This window comes from Styela clava, chromosome 11, assembly GCF_964204865.1.
Source record: "Styela clava chromosome 11, kaStyClav1.hap1.2, whole genome shotgun sequence".
In the NCBI taxonomy this organism is placed as follows: domain Eukaryota; kingdom Metazoa; phylum Chordata; class Ascidiacea; order Stolidobranchia; family Styelidae; genus Styela; species Styela clava.
This window is the reverse complement of record NC_135260.1, coordinates 5,320,182-5,335,049: the sequence shown is the minus strand read 5'-3', so window position 1 is coordinate 5,335,049 and position 14,868 is coordinate 5,320,182. Positions and strand designations below refer to the sequence as shown.

The window sequence follows — 14,868 nt, the reverse complement described above, 5'->3', positions numbered from 1 at the left end:
GGTGTCGCTGTTGAGCCTTCTTTTTGCCCGTACTGGTTGTTGCTTATTTAACACCGTGTGTTACAGTGTCACTTGTTCACAGGGATTCCATCGATCTGGAACCCAAAATACAACGACTGGAAAAATTTCTGCATTGTGAGCAGAAATAGCTGGCTTTCCTGGCCTCAGGTTAATGTCACAATTACAGACGTCACAGTGTACAATGCACTCACCCTTTGAGCTTCGTTTAACTTTGAATTCTTTCCCGTACTCACGAAAAAGGTTCTTACGTTTGCTCATTTTCAAATTTAGGCTAAAATAACCACCACCACGATAAAACCTACGGGTCGCCACACTAACAATGCCTCATGTCTATCTGTGCCTTGCTTCTTTGTTCCAAATAAGATTGTGTTGCTTTTATGATGCCACAATAAAGCTTTGGCGATAAGACAAACAACACAAAGTTTTCTTTATGAAGTCCAAATAAGGACACGCAAGCCAAAAAAAAGGACGCAAGCTAAAAATAAGCCAAAAATAAGGACAAACCTTAGAAATAAGGACGGTATGGAATCCCTGCTTATATATATATAAGATGCCCAAGCATCCTTTGTTTATTCGCTCACAAATAAGTAATGTCTAAGCGACAATTTAGATTAAATCAAAGTCGCTCTGTTTTTTGCGGGACATAGACTTTTTGTCACCTTTAATCATCTTTTGAGCCTAAAATACTATATTCACGAAAAAACAACATAACACAATGCGTTATAAATTTACATGCGTCGGGGATGAATAGCCGATAGTATCGCAAAATTTTCTTCGACCCTTGTCAACCGCTTTCTACATGTCTGTAACAGGGTGGGAATAAGCCTATATCAACCTAGGTTAGGCGTCTTTGGTCGATTGTAACCTGTCGCACAATTTAGGAATCAAACCATCAATCTGATTAGAGGCATTCACAAATCCCCGAATATCACTTTCGATTTTTGCCGTTTATAGTATACCAACCTAATTGTGTTGCATAGTTTTTTCAATTGGTAGTTCGCATCGTAGAATCTCGAAATGTTGTTCAAAGAAGTGTATCCAGTGAGCTGTAAATAAATATTTAGTAGTTTTAAATGTCACAGTACAAACTTAATTAGATTAGCCGAAGGGGGTCAATCAAAGACTCTGAATATGGGTCGTAAACGGCTCCCAATGTTGCGCAACAAATTATATCAGGGCCAAGAAAATGGCACAGATGAATGAACAGTGTTGAATTGGAATAATGTAAATATGAATCAATTAATTGGCTCCTAAAGGAATTCACAAATCTATCACTTCGAATATCCTTTTTCATTTTTGCTTTTTTTTCTCATTAAAGTTTGCCTGGCCTAACCTAACTGGTAGTGGGCAGTCTTCATAATTGGTTTTTAATAACACATAAGCTTGCTCAGTGCCTTGTCAGGAGTAAACTGTTAATAGACTTAGAAGCAATGCTGTGTCGTGTCTTACAAGTCATAGTTCAAACTTAAAAGAGATTAGTTGAAACAAGTCAATGTAATTCTTTAAAGGCTCCAAACATGGCTTGTAAACAAAATTAAAAATTTTGCCTTGGCTCAATCTGGGAATCTATCTGATCCCAGAAGCACTTAAAAACGGTCACCCGAATATCAATTTTCGATTTTTTCTTTTTCAAAGTTTCCCTGGCCTAACATAACAAGTAGTAACTATAAACAAACACGAAACAATGTTGTGCTATGTTCTAAAAATCATAGTCCTATCTTAAAGGAGATTAGTTGCAACGAGTCAATGTAATTCCGCAAAGACTCTAAACGTGTCTCGAAAACAACTTTCAAAGTTGCGCAACATTTTTGGGGTCAAACATGTTACCACAAAGGAGCCAAACTTTCCCCGGGTCAAAGAAATAGTGTCGATGGAAAATTTTTGTCTTGGCACAATCTGGGAATCAATCTGATCTGGGAATCAATCTGGTCTGAGAAGCACTTAAAAAACGGTAACCCGAATTTTCGACTTTTGCCTTTTTCTTTTTCAAAGTTATCCTGATCCAACGTAACTGGTAGTAGACAGTCTTCATAATTGGTTGTTAATGGAACGGAATCTCGAGGGGTCGTTCCGTACCTTGTTAGAAGTGAACTGTGAATAGTCTCAAAAGCAATGCTGTGTTGTGTCTTACAAGTCATAGTTCAAAACTTCGAGGAGATTAGTTGAAACAAGTCAATGTAATTCTGCAAAGACCCGGAACTTGGCTTGTAAACAACTTTTGAATTTTCGCAACATTTTAAGGGCAAACATGTTACTATAAAGGAGCCAAACATACTACACCAATCAATCAATTTAATCTGAGATCTGTCACTTCAAATATCAATGAACGATTTTGGCTTTTTTTTTCTTATTCGAAGTTTTCCCGGACCGACCTAATTGGTAGCCTACTCCATAATTTTCCTAATTGGTAATTTGTATCGTTTGCACCAAATTTATCGAGATTGTTCAGTGCCTTTTTAAAGTGGATTATAAATAAACACGAAACAATGTCGTGCTCTCAAATATCATAGTCCTAACTTAAAAGAGATTAGTTGAAACAAGTCAATGTAATTTCGAAAGGACTTCAAACATGGGCTGAAAACAACTCTTGAAGTTACGCAACACTTTTTGGGTCAAATATGTGGTTACAAGAAATCGAATTAACTCTGGGCCAAAGAAATGGCGTAGCTGATATGACCTTAGAGATATGCAATAGGTCATTGCACTCTTTCGGTTTCCGTCTCAATCTGCAATGCAATTAACCGCAGACGGTAAACATATTCTTACATATAGTTGATCAAGTTTTTGTCGGAGATAAAAAGATAAAAGATTCCTATTCCAGATTGTTATCAAACATGATTCACGAAAGTGGGTTAATAAAGATCTCAACGCAATCTTTGACCCGGAAAACGTCGATTTTGTATCTATAACCTAATTTAGAAAACTTGTCTCGAGGAAACTACTCGAAGAAAAAAGTAATCAGATGTATAAATAGATACAATGTTGGATCAGGCGTGGGCCTAAGGGAATATGCTTTTCAATAATATGTTCGTTAAGACTTCTTCCATGGTGCAAAGACGATTGACCCATGCATTGATCACGCGTTCCTCACGTGATTTTACTTTCTGGAATTCGTTTTCAATTTGGTGGAAATAATGTTTAGTTTGTGACAGGTTCTGCCAGACGGAGCATCATATTAATTGTTTCCTGCTGAGCTTTCCAGAAAATGACTGTAAAGTATTGCTACAATACAGTTTTTCGGTACTTGTCAAGTATATTAAATGTTAGAAGAATTACTTGGTTTGCTATCTGACTTCGCTAGGAATAATGGGTGATTCTAATAAGTCGTTCAAAATGATTTTAAGCGGCAATGTGAGGAACAGAGAGTAATATTTATGAATAAATGAAAGTCTTTCGGTATTCGGGAATTATATTAACAGTTTGAATATTTGCCGTGTGACTTTGCCAGGGATAATAGGATGATCCGAATAAGTTTCTTTTTAAATATTTGAAGTGGCAATGTGCTCACTATGGGGCCAGGAACAGAGAGCATTATTTAACTAAAAATAATTACTGAGTCGGGCTTAATATGAAAAAAGACTGCTGCAACGTTTTTTTTTTTGCATTGGGAGGTTTTTCTGTATTTGAAAAGCGAAATTGAAAGTTTAAGAAAAACTTGGTGTTCTAAACGACTTTTCTAGAGATAATAGAATGATTCGAATAGGGTGTTCGGAATAGGGCGTAGGCCGCGTAGCCAGGGGGTCGGAACCCCCTCCACTTTTGAAATATGACGAAAAAAAAGCATTTTCTGTATCATAAAGCTGCAATTATCTGCAATTTTTCGTAGCTTGAAACGATTTTTAGATCCGCATGACTTTAGAAAATCTGCTTTTCTGCTAACTGTAACCGTCTAAAAAAATCGACAGTTACCAATTTTCAGAACCCCCCAACCCCCCTCCTTTTGAAAATTTCTGGCTACGCCTCTGATTCGGAATAAGTTGGCCGTGGATTTAGAAACCGAAAACATTATTGCTTTATTTATCATTCTTTCAAACTTACACAAAAAGTACTTAACCAACAATAAATACTGGAAATTGCCAATAATAAGATCTAACTGATAAAAACTATGGCATAAGCACCGAGCATTCGGCACTAAAAAACAGAAAATTGTTTTTATAACTATGTATTAAATAGTAATTTCTAATTAATACTGGGAGAAAAGTAGCGCTGGGAAGGTGAAAGTATAAATAGTGGGATCGTTATTCAAATGCGAACCCGATTTTAAAATACGATAGTTGTCTTGTATTCCAAAATCGAAATTTTTGTTTGTGCCAAAATTAGCTTTTTCATTGAATATTAATAATTGATGGTGTTTGAGTGTAAGAATGTTGGGTTTGTTAAAGGTGGATTATGGTTATGTTCAGTGCCTCATTGTTGTTGTGTTTATTCTTTTATTGTGTTGGCCTTTTCAAGTCTCACGCCAATCAACATTTGCTCCCTCGTAATGCAACAACGAAATCTATAGGATTTGATACTTTTTTGTAATTTTCGTTATAAATGAGTCTCCTTTGCTTTTGGACGAATGTGCGTAACTATGATATGAGCTAATTTTTGAAGAAGCTCACAACCTTTCATTCGACCTTTCAACTTTGCAAAGGGATCAGTCATTTACTTTTTATTCTGAGTGGGTACGCGTGACCATGTTTTGGAAAAATCTTATAGGAAAAAATTTCTTACACTTATCTGTTCTCTAACAGCGCTGCGTTGAAAAATTTCAAGTCCCGTTTCAACTGCTATACTTTGATATATCGGTCGCAAGAATATATAAGCCTTAGCAGTTGTTTATGGTTCTTTCTTCGATCAGAACTATTCCCACTCATAGTTGAGAGCCCAAAAGCTTGTCTGGAAAATAATTTTTAAAATCAAATACATACTGATAAACTATTTGAAACTGAAACTATAGGCCCGAAGCCGAATTAGACACCAAATACCCTATCAACTATCTACCAAGCATTATTTTTCGTTTGTCTTGATACATTTTAAAATTTGGTCGGTTTATTTAATTGTTAATTTTGATAAATATTTTCAGAATAAACTAATTAAAAAAAAACATTCCCGACTTGGAGTCGGATAAATAAATAAATCGTGCTACTTTAGAGGCGGCCAACAATCATGGTGCGCCGCCTCTTCACTTTGCTAGCCACGTTGCTAGCCTTGAGCTATGGTTGCTATGGGCATGATTCCTATCATGCTCTTACAATGAACGAAAGAGAAGAATGCGAAGACCCCGTAGGTAAGGGTGCTTTGAGACTTACATAAATTTGACTCTTGAAATTAGTATTTCTTTTAGTATAAGTTGCGGGAAGGGAAGAGCCGTGTGGGCAGCTGCCTTGGGCAGCACGTTGTGGATCAGAGGTGGGCAACATACGGCCTGCGGGCCGTGTCCGGCCCGCTGACTGTACATCAGTACATTATGATATTACATTATTACACTTTTAGTACATTATGATGAATTCATAATGTGTTTTTGGTCTCTATTTTTTGTAAAGTTCAAACTTTACTTTAAACGCGATTTATAACTTTCTTTCTAGCATTAGCGAATAAATATGTGATTGGGATATTGAATACTATCCACGTAATAATCCGGCCCATTGAAGACTTCACTTTCCAACATTCGGCCCGCCGACTAGAGAAGTTGCCCACCCCTGTAGAGGGAAGCAGATCCAAGCTGTAGAGTTTTCGTTATTACACATGTTTTTCTTTTACATGCGAGTTGGTTGCTTAGTTTGATGATTTGATAAATATTACAAACATTTCACTTCTACTTGACCTTTAATTTACTCATTTCTTATGTATATCAACATCTATAGTTTCTTTATCTCCCGAATTTTTTTCGTAGTTAGGTTCAAAGGACAACATTATCAGAAACATGCCCTGGGCAACAAAAAAGTTTGGCACGCCACGGTGTGATTGGTTGTTTTGTTACACACAATGATTCTTTTAAGTCCATGCCTTTGAGTCAAATATCTGGCCAACTAGTCAGACGAGAGGCCGTGGTTTGTCATATCATATGACTAAGCCGTCTTAGCGGTTTTTCTCTCCATCGGGATAAATATGTAAATCCTTTTCAGTTACAGCTTCCAAACTTGACACCCGTCAGTATAACCAGTAGAGAGATGGCATGCTTGTTTAAAATGCTTGTATGTGCTTGTGTGATCTCAGTGATTTTAGTTCGGGTCAGAAATTGAATTATGAGAATGTCTTTCTGAGATTAAGCGCATATCTAACCACAATAATATCTAATCACATATACATGCGATTTAGATTACGTTGAGCAATGGCTAGGATTAGGTGAAACCGACACAGCACCTCCAACTAGCCTGAGCTTGATAAAACCTAATTGGGCGCTCTTGGAGTATTCATACCAAGATGACGCACAACATGAACAACCCTAATCTGGTACACATACTATGTTCAGGTTGTGCGCCATCTTGGTATGAATACTTCGGGAGCACCCCTAATTGTGCTATGATATATTCGGATTAGGTTTTTATATTTATCCCTAGTAAGAGAGAGAGAGAATCGACAACATGGCTCAATCCACTGGTTCTCAACTAGTGAGACATGGCCCACTTCTGGGCCAAAGGAACATTTTAGGGTGGACCACAGACCTATTGAAAATTGCTAGAGTTGTCGATAAAGTTGGTTGAATTTGATGATAGTAGCAATGGATGATACTGTTTTTTGTTTCATGGATTGTTACTGAACTTAAGGAGTCTATTTTCGCTGGAAGAATTCTGATTTTTTTCAAGTCCCGCTGCGCTTGAACGTAAATGGGCCACGAAAGAAAAAAGGTTGAAAACCACTACCTTAATTCCATGGCAAATCCCAGCATCTCGTGTGGTTATCAGTCCATGTCAGTATGAAAAAAGAATTTTTTTGTTTCAGATGCATGTATGCATATTATTACGAGCTTCATCTTGTCGGGCCTTCGTTGCAATTTTCGGTACTTCCGTAGTGTGTGTGCCAAGTTGGGTTTAGGCCATAATTTTACTCCGATTTCCTCATTTTAGTTCTGTTACGAGTTTGGGGACTGACTGTCTATGTTAGCCAAGTGAATATCCCCCTGCCCATAGGTAACAGTTCCTTCACACAACTTGATGTAAAATAAGCGAACAAAATTAGTTACCTCCATATTGGTACACACACTTCTGGAGCTCCCAATTTTCAAATTTAAGATATTTAAATTACTGTATATTTCAATTATTATCTTTCCTTTTTTCAACAGGTTCAAGAACGGCGAGAACCATTTACCAGAGCGTTGGATATGGAAGATTAAAGGCTTTGAACACCCAGTTCAATCCAATTTATTTCAGCTCATACAGGGGTAATCATTGCACTTATTTAAAAGAAATACTTTTTCAAAAATAAATCCGTTTATTGATATAAATAGTGTTTTATTGAGCACAAGCAATACTTAACATAAACAGTCAAGTTGTCAACACAAGGCACAAATAACAGAATATACAGTCAAACATAAGACACATGTTGTCTTCTTTTTCCTTTTTTTTACATTGACCCATCAGAGTACGATCTGTCTTTGATCAGGGCTACGTTAGCACGTCTTATCCCAGTTGTATCGATATTACGCTTTTTCAACATGTCGCTGAGCAGACATGCATATATGTAGGGCTTCCGTATATGGAATGTAAGAAACCACATGACTTTCACTCATGTTGTCTCTGCCATACCAAAGTACTGAATGACATCGGGAGACCAGCATGGCAGTATTTATACCCGGAATGGTTTTACCCACACCACAATGCCATACCATCATGCTGTGCTGTCATTGGTCAGTTAAATAGTGGGAAATATGATTAGAACGAAGTCATCCCCGAATGACAATCACCTGGACAAAATGTAAATGAGAACACATTTTAACTAAACTAACGTGAAATATAATTAAAACCCCGTTTTCATTCAAGCAGTGAACTATATTTTATAGACTATAATTAGTGAAATACCAAACAAAGATATTTAATGAAACAGGCGCTCCGGAAATATTCTTACCAAGATGGCGCACAACCTGAACAACCCTAACCTTGTACACATATTATGTTCAGGCTGTGCGCCATCTTGGTACCAATACTTCGGGAGCCCCCGATACATGTTCCGAGTGGGATATCCACAGAGAAAAATATCAAATTCAAATAATGTTATTCTTGTGTATTACTGATTGGAAATAATTTATGTCTCGCAATCGGAATGTTACAGTAACATTGGCGATTTGGAATTAAGTTGGTTTCTGAATGTTCAAATTCAAACATTCACGGATCTATTGAAAAACAATATATGCGATGTGCTATATGTCTATCATAAATTTTCCTTGATTCTGCGTTTCATTCCGGAACCAGTAAATCCTATGCATGTTTCCCCGAGCATCGACTTCCTTGTTTATTTCCGTAACAATTACAAATCAGCAATAAGTTAACAATGACGTTACAATTGCAATTTATACCGCTGCTCAGACATTTCTTTTTTCGCTCAGACAGATTTCAGGCGCGGCTGTAAACATAGCCTTTATGGTAGTTTTGCGTGTTATTTGTTAGTTTTAAGTTGTGTTTAAAAATAATAACTGTAAATCAAATAACTTAATTGTCATTATGTATGCCAGGACCTTTAGTTTAGTCAAATACAATAATCCAAAATTGATACCGCAAACCCTGCGATAGACTAGCCTAAAATCAGCTATCCAGTGCCTATAAGCGGCACGCGATTCATTGTTTTAAATAAAAATGATAGTTTTGAACATTTGAGCCAGTTTGTAAGCGCCAACTCCCCCAAACACTCCTCCAATCATCGTTGAAAATTTTGCAATGATAAAGTACAGGGGTTGCGGAAACGTCCATACACATTCGATCTTTGGGTCTAAATTCTGTCAATTGATCAACAGATATCAACCATTTCATCACCAATTGTTTCACTTTTTATCTTCAAGGTAAAGTCCTGATGATCATCAATGTTGCGACGTACTGAGGTTCAACATACCAGTACCGTCAGCTTAATGCACTGCAAACTAAATATGGAGAAAATTTCCAAATCCTCGCTTTTCCTTGCAACCAATTTGGGCTTCAGGTAAGCTTTTTTCCTTTAAGCCTTACAATTCCTGGGGAAATCGAATATTTTGAATATTTTAACGAATTGTCGAATATTGCGGAACGCTACGCATTCTAATGTTGGTAAGCTGCATTTCCGACCCGTCCTCTTTTTTTTTCGCACAGACCAATCTCGCTCTGTTTTCAGTCTGCTTTTTACTAATTCCAATTGAAGTCACCCCAACTTTGCCTGCAGTATTGTTTGCATTTCACAATTCTTTATTTATTTAGGAACCAGGAGGAAATCACGAAATCCTAGCTGGTATCAAGCATGTCCGTCCTGGGTATGGATATGTCCCAAACTTTCCTGTCTTCACGAAGATTGATGTAAACGGGAGAAATGAACATCCCATTTATAAATATTTAAAGGTGCGTATAAATTGTATCAGTGTTCATATAATTGTGGTGAGATTGAAATTGTTTTATTTTTTAGACACGTTAATGAACATAACGATCGTTTTGTCATTAAGTTGTTGTTGTTATTGTTGTTCTTGTTCTTTGTCACAGAAAAGAATCGCTTTTTTCTTTGATTACTGGACCAATCGCTTTGAAATTTTCAGTGCTTTATTTCAAATATTCCGGTGAGCTGTATGGGATTTGTTTTTTGCGTGCTATGACGTCATCAAAATTGGTACGTGTCCATATATTTGAGCATAGCTCTCTTGTTTTATGTTGTCTTGGTACAGGAGTTCGTGGAATTGGAGCCATGATCCAATCGATTAGATTTGATTATTCTTGGTTGACATCGACTACGTCTGTTCACATGACCTTGTTTTAACCTGTTGTTTACTCTTCTTTTCTGATTGCTGCTAAAGCCGTTTTCGTTGCTCTGTGTTATATTTGTTCAAATCCGTGCATTTTTCTGGGAAATAAACTTCGAAAATTCATTGACGTCACCACTTGATGTCATATTTAGCATTTTACATATTTGACATAACTAAAATTAATTGAAAATGTCATGGTATCAGATAATATGGCGTCATAATACATGTTTCTAGTTGTGAGTTGGGTTGGACATAGTCGAAAATTTCGATGTTTGACTTGACTGAAAATATTCAGTGTGAGAGTATTAAAATCATCTTAATCAAGTTTACTGAAATCATTTTATAGGAAAGAAAAATGCTACTCCATATTCACATGGCCATTCACTTAATAACTTCCTTCATTGAAAGTTATCGATTCAATTAATTTATTTTTGTTTCATTTCAGTCCAAATGTCCGCCTACACAAAGCGATTATTACACAAGTCGACTCCACTACGACCCCATCCGGCCAAACGATATTGAGTGGAATTTTCACAAATTTCTGGTAGACAAACGAGGACACGTTAGATTGTAAGTTTTTTTGCCGCTCCATAGTATGTGCACCAAGATGGCGCACAACCTGATAACCCTAATCTGGTACACGTCACATACTATGTTCAGGTTGTGCGCCATCTTGGTAATTTTCGAATATCTGGTGATTTCAGAATCGAATCGAATTTCGAATAGTATGGAGTTATGTAATTGTAGGTGAATTTTTGTTGTAATAGATGTCCTCTCAACACATGAATTACTGAAAAGATAAAATTTACCACTCACACAGTTCGCTGAGCATTCACACACGATAAAAACACAAAAAGAGTTGTATGTCCGGATCGCCTATTAAAAATATGGCTTCAATAAAATTGAGGAATTTACCCTCGATCTTTACCGGACAGAAATAAAACAAGATCGACATTTTTTCTTGAACCGATTCAAATAATTCACTATTCCATTCGATTCGAAATGCCCAGCCCAAGTCATAAGCCTATAGCCCAGAGGTCGGCAACCTTTTGTCGCTCGCGGGCCAAAATTAAAGTTGCAAGTCATTGACGGCCGCACATATTTTTAGAAAGTTAAAAAACCGAACGGATTAGACTTTTTATAATAAAAATCAAGCAGTGATACATCTCTCGAATAGAATATAGATTTATTTCCTGATTGCAATTCCATTTGAATTTTTTCAGCGCCATTGAACCCTTTGCACTTAACATCAACTTTTCTGCGTTTTGTTGCCATTTGCTTAAATGATTAAATTATATGCTCATTAAACGAGTAATTGTGAATTATATATTTGTTAGGTTATAATATAATTTAGTCTAAAAAATATATTCGTCAAAACGGATGTTTTGTTACTATAATTTGGTGAAGCGTCGCGGGTCGGATTATAGTGCTCCGCGGGCCGGATCCCTATACTATAAGTTACGATTATAAAATACTTTTCCGACCTTTTTTTAGAATCTGGTAATATCTTTGCGTCCTATTTTAACATTTTTATTTTATTTATTTTTCATTCAGTACCTACAACCATGGAATACATCCACAAGATCGAAAATTTATCAGCGATATTGAAGCATTAATAAGGGAATAAAGTGAATTTTCATCTACATTGTTGTAAAACAAAGATAATTGTTGGTTCATAATCATTCGTTTATGCCATTGTTGCTCATTCAAAATAGTGAAAAAGGGTACAAAAATTTAGAACAATATTTTTTTTCAATTTCTCCAATAGATAAACTAAACATATGACCCAAATAATATACGTAACCTAGATGAATCGTGTTCTTATATCACTCTGAGTTATTGGACGAATTCGACTCGAAAATACAATATCAAACCTCCTCAGAAACTCTATTTTCCCCGAAGCCTTAGCCAAATCAAAAAGTCTGGCACATTCCACAATTTCTTTCTCAATTGTAAAATTAACGAACAATAATCGACCCAGCGCATTTGCCAGACTCCAAAATGTAATATTTTACTTTTTCATTTATGCCTTTAAATATAAACTCTCCATTTTTGTGTTTTATCAATTCTTCAAAGAAACCGTATTTTTTATTTTCTTTGTCTGCACAATGCTTTGTTACATAATGAAGGAATCGATGGAAACTTCTCTCGAGTGATCGATTCTTGAAATATCGGGTTCATTCGTCTCTGAAAGGCAGGTTAAAACAAAAATAAGATCTCAGTGCATTAAGGGCCTGTCTGGAAGATATGAACGACCGATAGTAACATGTTTTGTGTAAGATTTTGAAGTAAAAATACAAGTTGTTTAAATGATTAAAAAAGTTGTGTTTACGTGTTTTGTTTGGACGGGTAGATAAGTTCACACAGAGGAATTTAAACGATTTCATTCAATTTTTTTTCTGTGTTGATTGCGATATTAGCTTGCAGTAGCGTTGGGCCTGGAACAGATTATCATGGTGAAATGAGTTTCTAATCATTCATAGATGGCAGTAAAGAGTAGACGTTTTCATATTTTGCCAAAAAGATATTGAGTCACGACGATATTCAACAGATATTTTGTTAGGTTGGCCACCAGACACACGTGCATAGCTAGGAATTTTTAAAAGGGGATGGGTTGAAGTTCTGAAATTTGCAATTGGCTAGCGGGTCAAGCCGGTGAACGTAAGTTTTCAATAGTCTTGAAGGCTACATTTCAAGCTGCGAAAAATTGCTGTTGTACCGAATTTTTTTACTTTATTTAAAAAGGGGAAGGTCCGACTTTCATCCCTCTGGCTATGCCACTGACTTTAACGTTCGACTCTGACTACAATATCGAAATATTGGGAAATTTATTTGTAATAGAGGACAACCCTCAAACTGTCAAGTTCTACTAAAACCAATTAGTGGACACGAGATAGATCGCTTTGCTAAATGGTCAGTCCTATGTCACTTGATTAATATACATTCAACATTTCGAGTTTTATTTTATGGGAACCCTTTTTTGTGATGTATGGGAACAGTTTTCCGTATTTGATCTTTTCTGCAAACTCGATGTTCTACCAGACAGGTAAGTACGTTCCGTTGCGCGACCTTATTTTCCATATAGTCACGCTCTTGATTCTTGTCCCATGCTATCCACTAACACTACCAAAGCATAAAAATCTCACAGCTCTCACAGCTGGACGTAGATATTCTAATTGGTAGATCAAAATGAGTCAGTCTAATGTCGCACGTGCGTACAGACAGCCTGTCTGAAACAGACAACTTGGTAACGCATTAAAATTTTTTTATTCACGTTAAATTACGCAGCATTGTTAAACAGTGAACATTAAGTCATTTCACGACATTTACTTGTCCCGGTTTCCTTATTGTGATTGATTAAATATCTACCGAAATATTCGTTTTATTATAACATCTTGGATCAATATTTGATTACACAAAGCCCGGCTCGATATCATAAAATAATATTTAAGCCATTATCGAGGAGCAAAACTCTTACAGGTTTTGGTGCAAAAAGGTACTTTGACAAGTGCTACTCTGGAATATGAGTTTATAATACCTTGGTGTAGCGGTGTTAAGATTTAAAATGATTCGAAGTTCAAATTTCAAGTCCTATATATTTGAAGGTCTCCCCGGTTCTGTCACAAACCCGAGTCTGGAGATGACTTATATTCTTGCAATGTACCTTGGTCAACAGAGATGAATCCTGAATACATATATATATAGGGTGTTCAAAAAGTTGTGAATTTTTCATAAAATTGCAAAGGGAAATTATCGATACCAAATATTGTTTTAGCCCCCGCAGATGTATCAAATGAACAAAAATACTTGAACAATTACTAATAAAAAATAACAAACCTGGTCAAGATATATTGAGAACTGACTTCATAAAAACATTGAAATTGTAAATGGACTTTATGGAAAACATGAATATCCGGTTTCAAGGTTTGTATGCTATATCAACTAGACGTGAATAAGAGCGTATTTGACGAAACGATTTTGTTTCATAAATTGTTGTTTGAACGTAAATACTATCAGGGGACATAAAAATCACATTGGTTTTAGTCCATTTACAATCATACAAAAAAGCTGTTATAACAAATGTCACCATCGAAAAACACTGCTGGTATGCTATATGCAATCCACTCGTTATTGCTAACTAACTCGTAAGAAAAGTGTACATATTTTTAAATTGATAAGCTTCTGTTTCGCGTTTTAAACTTTTTGAATGTTAAAATTATTTTTTCAACATTTTAAGGGTATTTAATGCTATTTAAACCAGTATTTATTTACTTAAATTTGAATATTTATTTGAAATAAAAAACGCCTATTCGCATATAATATATGTTAATAGCATATTAACGAGAATCGACGAAACTCTTGTTTCTCACTCGTGGTTAGTATTTATTTTAGTAAATTTAAGAAAATATTTCCAATTGCCCAAAACTTCCATTCGCGTTTATGATAAATTAATTACAATATTATGGGAATCATAAACAGCCAGGGTTTTTATCATACCGAAGATTACTTTCTTCCACTTACAAGTGAACATAAATAATACAACCTTTTATCGTTCATATCCTAATATGTACGAAATTAAATTTTCCAACAAAATTGTCGACAAATTTTAAATATTAGCTTTCTTAACCAATTATATTATAACTTAGTGGTTTTGCGATTAAGTTAATTACAATATTTAAAGATTCCCGGTAATGACTGAACAGCAAATGAGAGACGTTGTTTTACTGGTAATTTAAAGGGAAAATAAACTGAATTTTCACTATCAAGCCATAAGGAGTTTATGAGCCTTCAAAGTTTACAACACCGTATAATGAATAGGCTTCGAAATGATTATTTAAAAATGTAACATTACCATCTGATTTGATAATTGCACAACTGAACTTTAGAATTACCATATAAGGGTTAAAATTTTGAAATCAATTATTCAATTTATATAATTTAATAACATA

General features: G+C 35.6%; 1 protein-coding gene across 1 annotated transcript; it reads left to right on the top strand.

Moving 5' to 3' along the window:
• Nucleotides 1–5,090: 5,090 nt before the first annotated feature.
• LOC120348089 (glutathione peroxidase-like) lies at nt 5,091–12,240 on the top strand. The gene is made up of 6 exons (XM_039418205.2): nt 5,091–5,293; nt 7,289–7,387; nt 8,999–9,135; nt 9,387–9,524; nt 10,365–10,489; nt 11,474–12,240. Exons 1-6 carry the CDS (start codon nt 5,173–5,175, stop codon nt 11,544–11,546), a joined length of 693 nt encoding a protein of 230 aa, XP_039274139.2. The 5' UTR covers nt 5,091–5,172; the 3' UTR covers nt 11,547–12,240.
• Nucleotides 12,241–14,868: the final 2,628 nt, after the last annotated feature.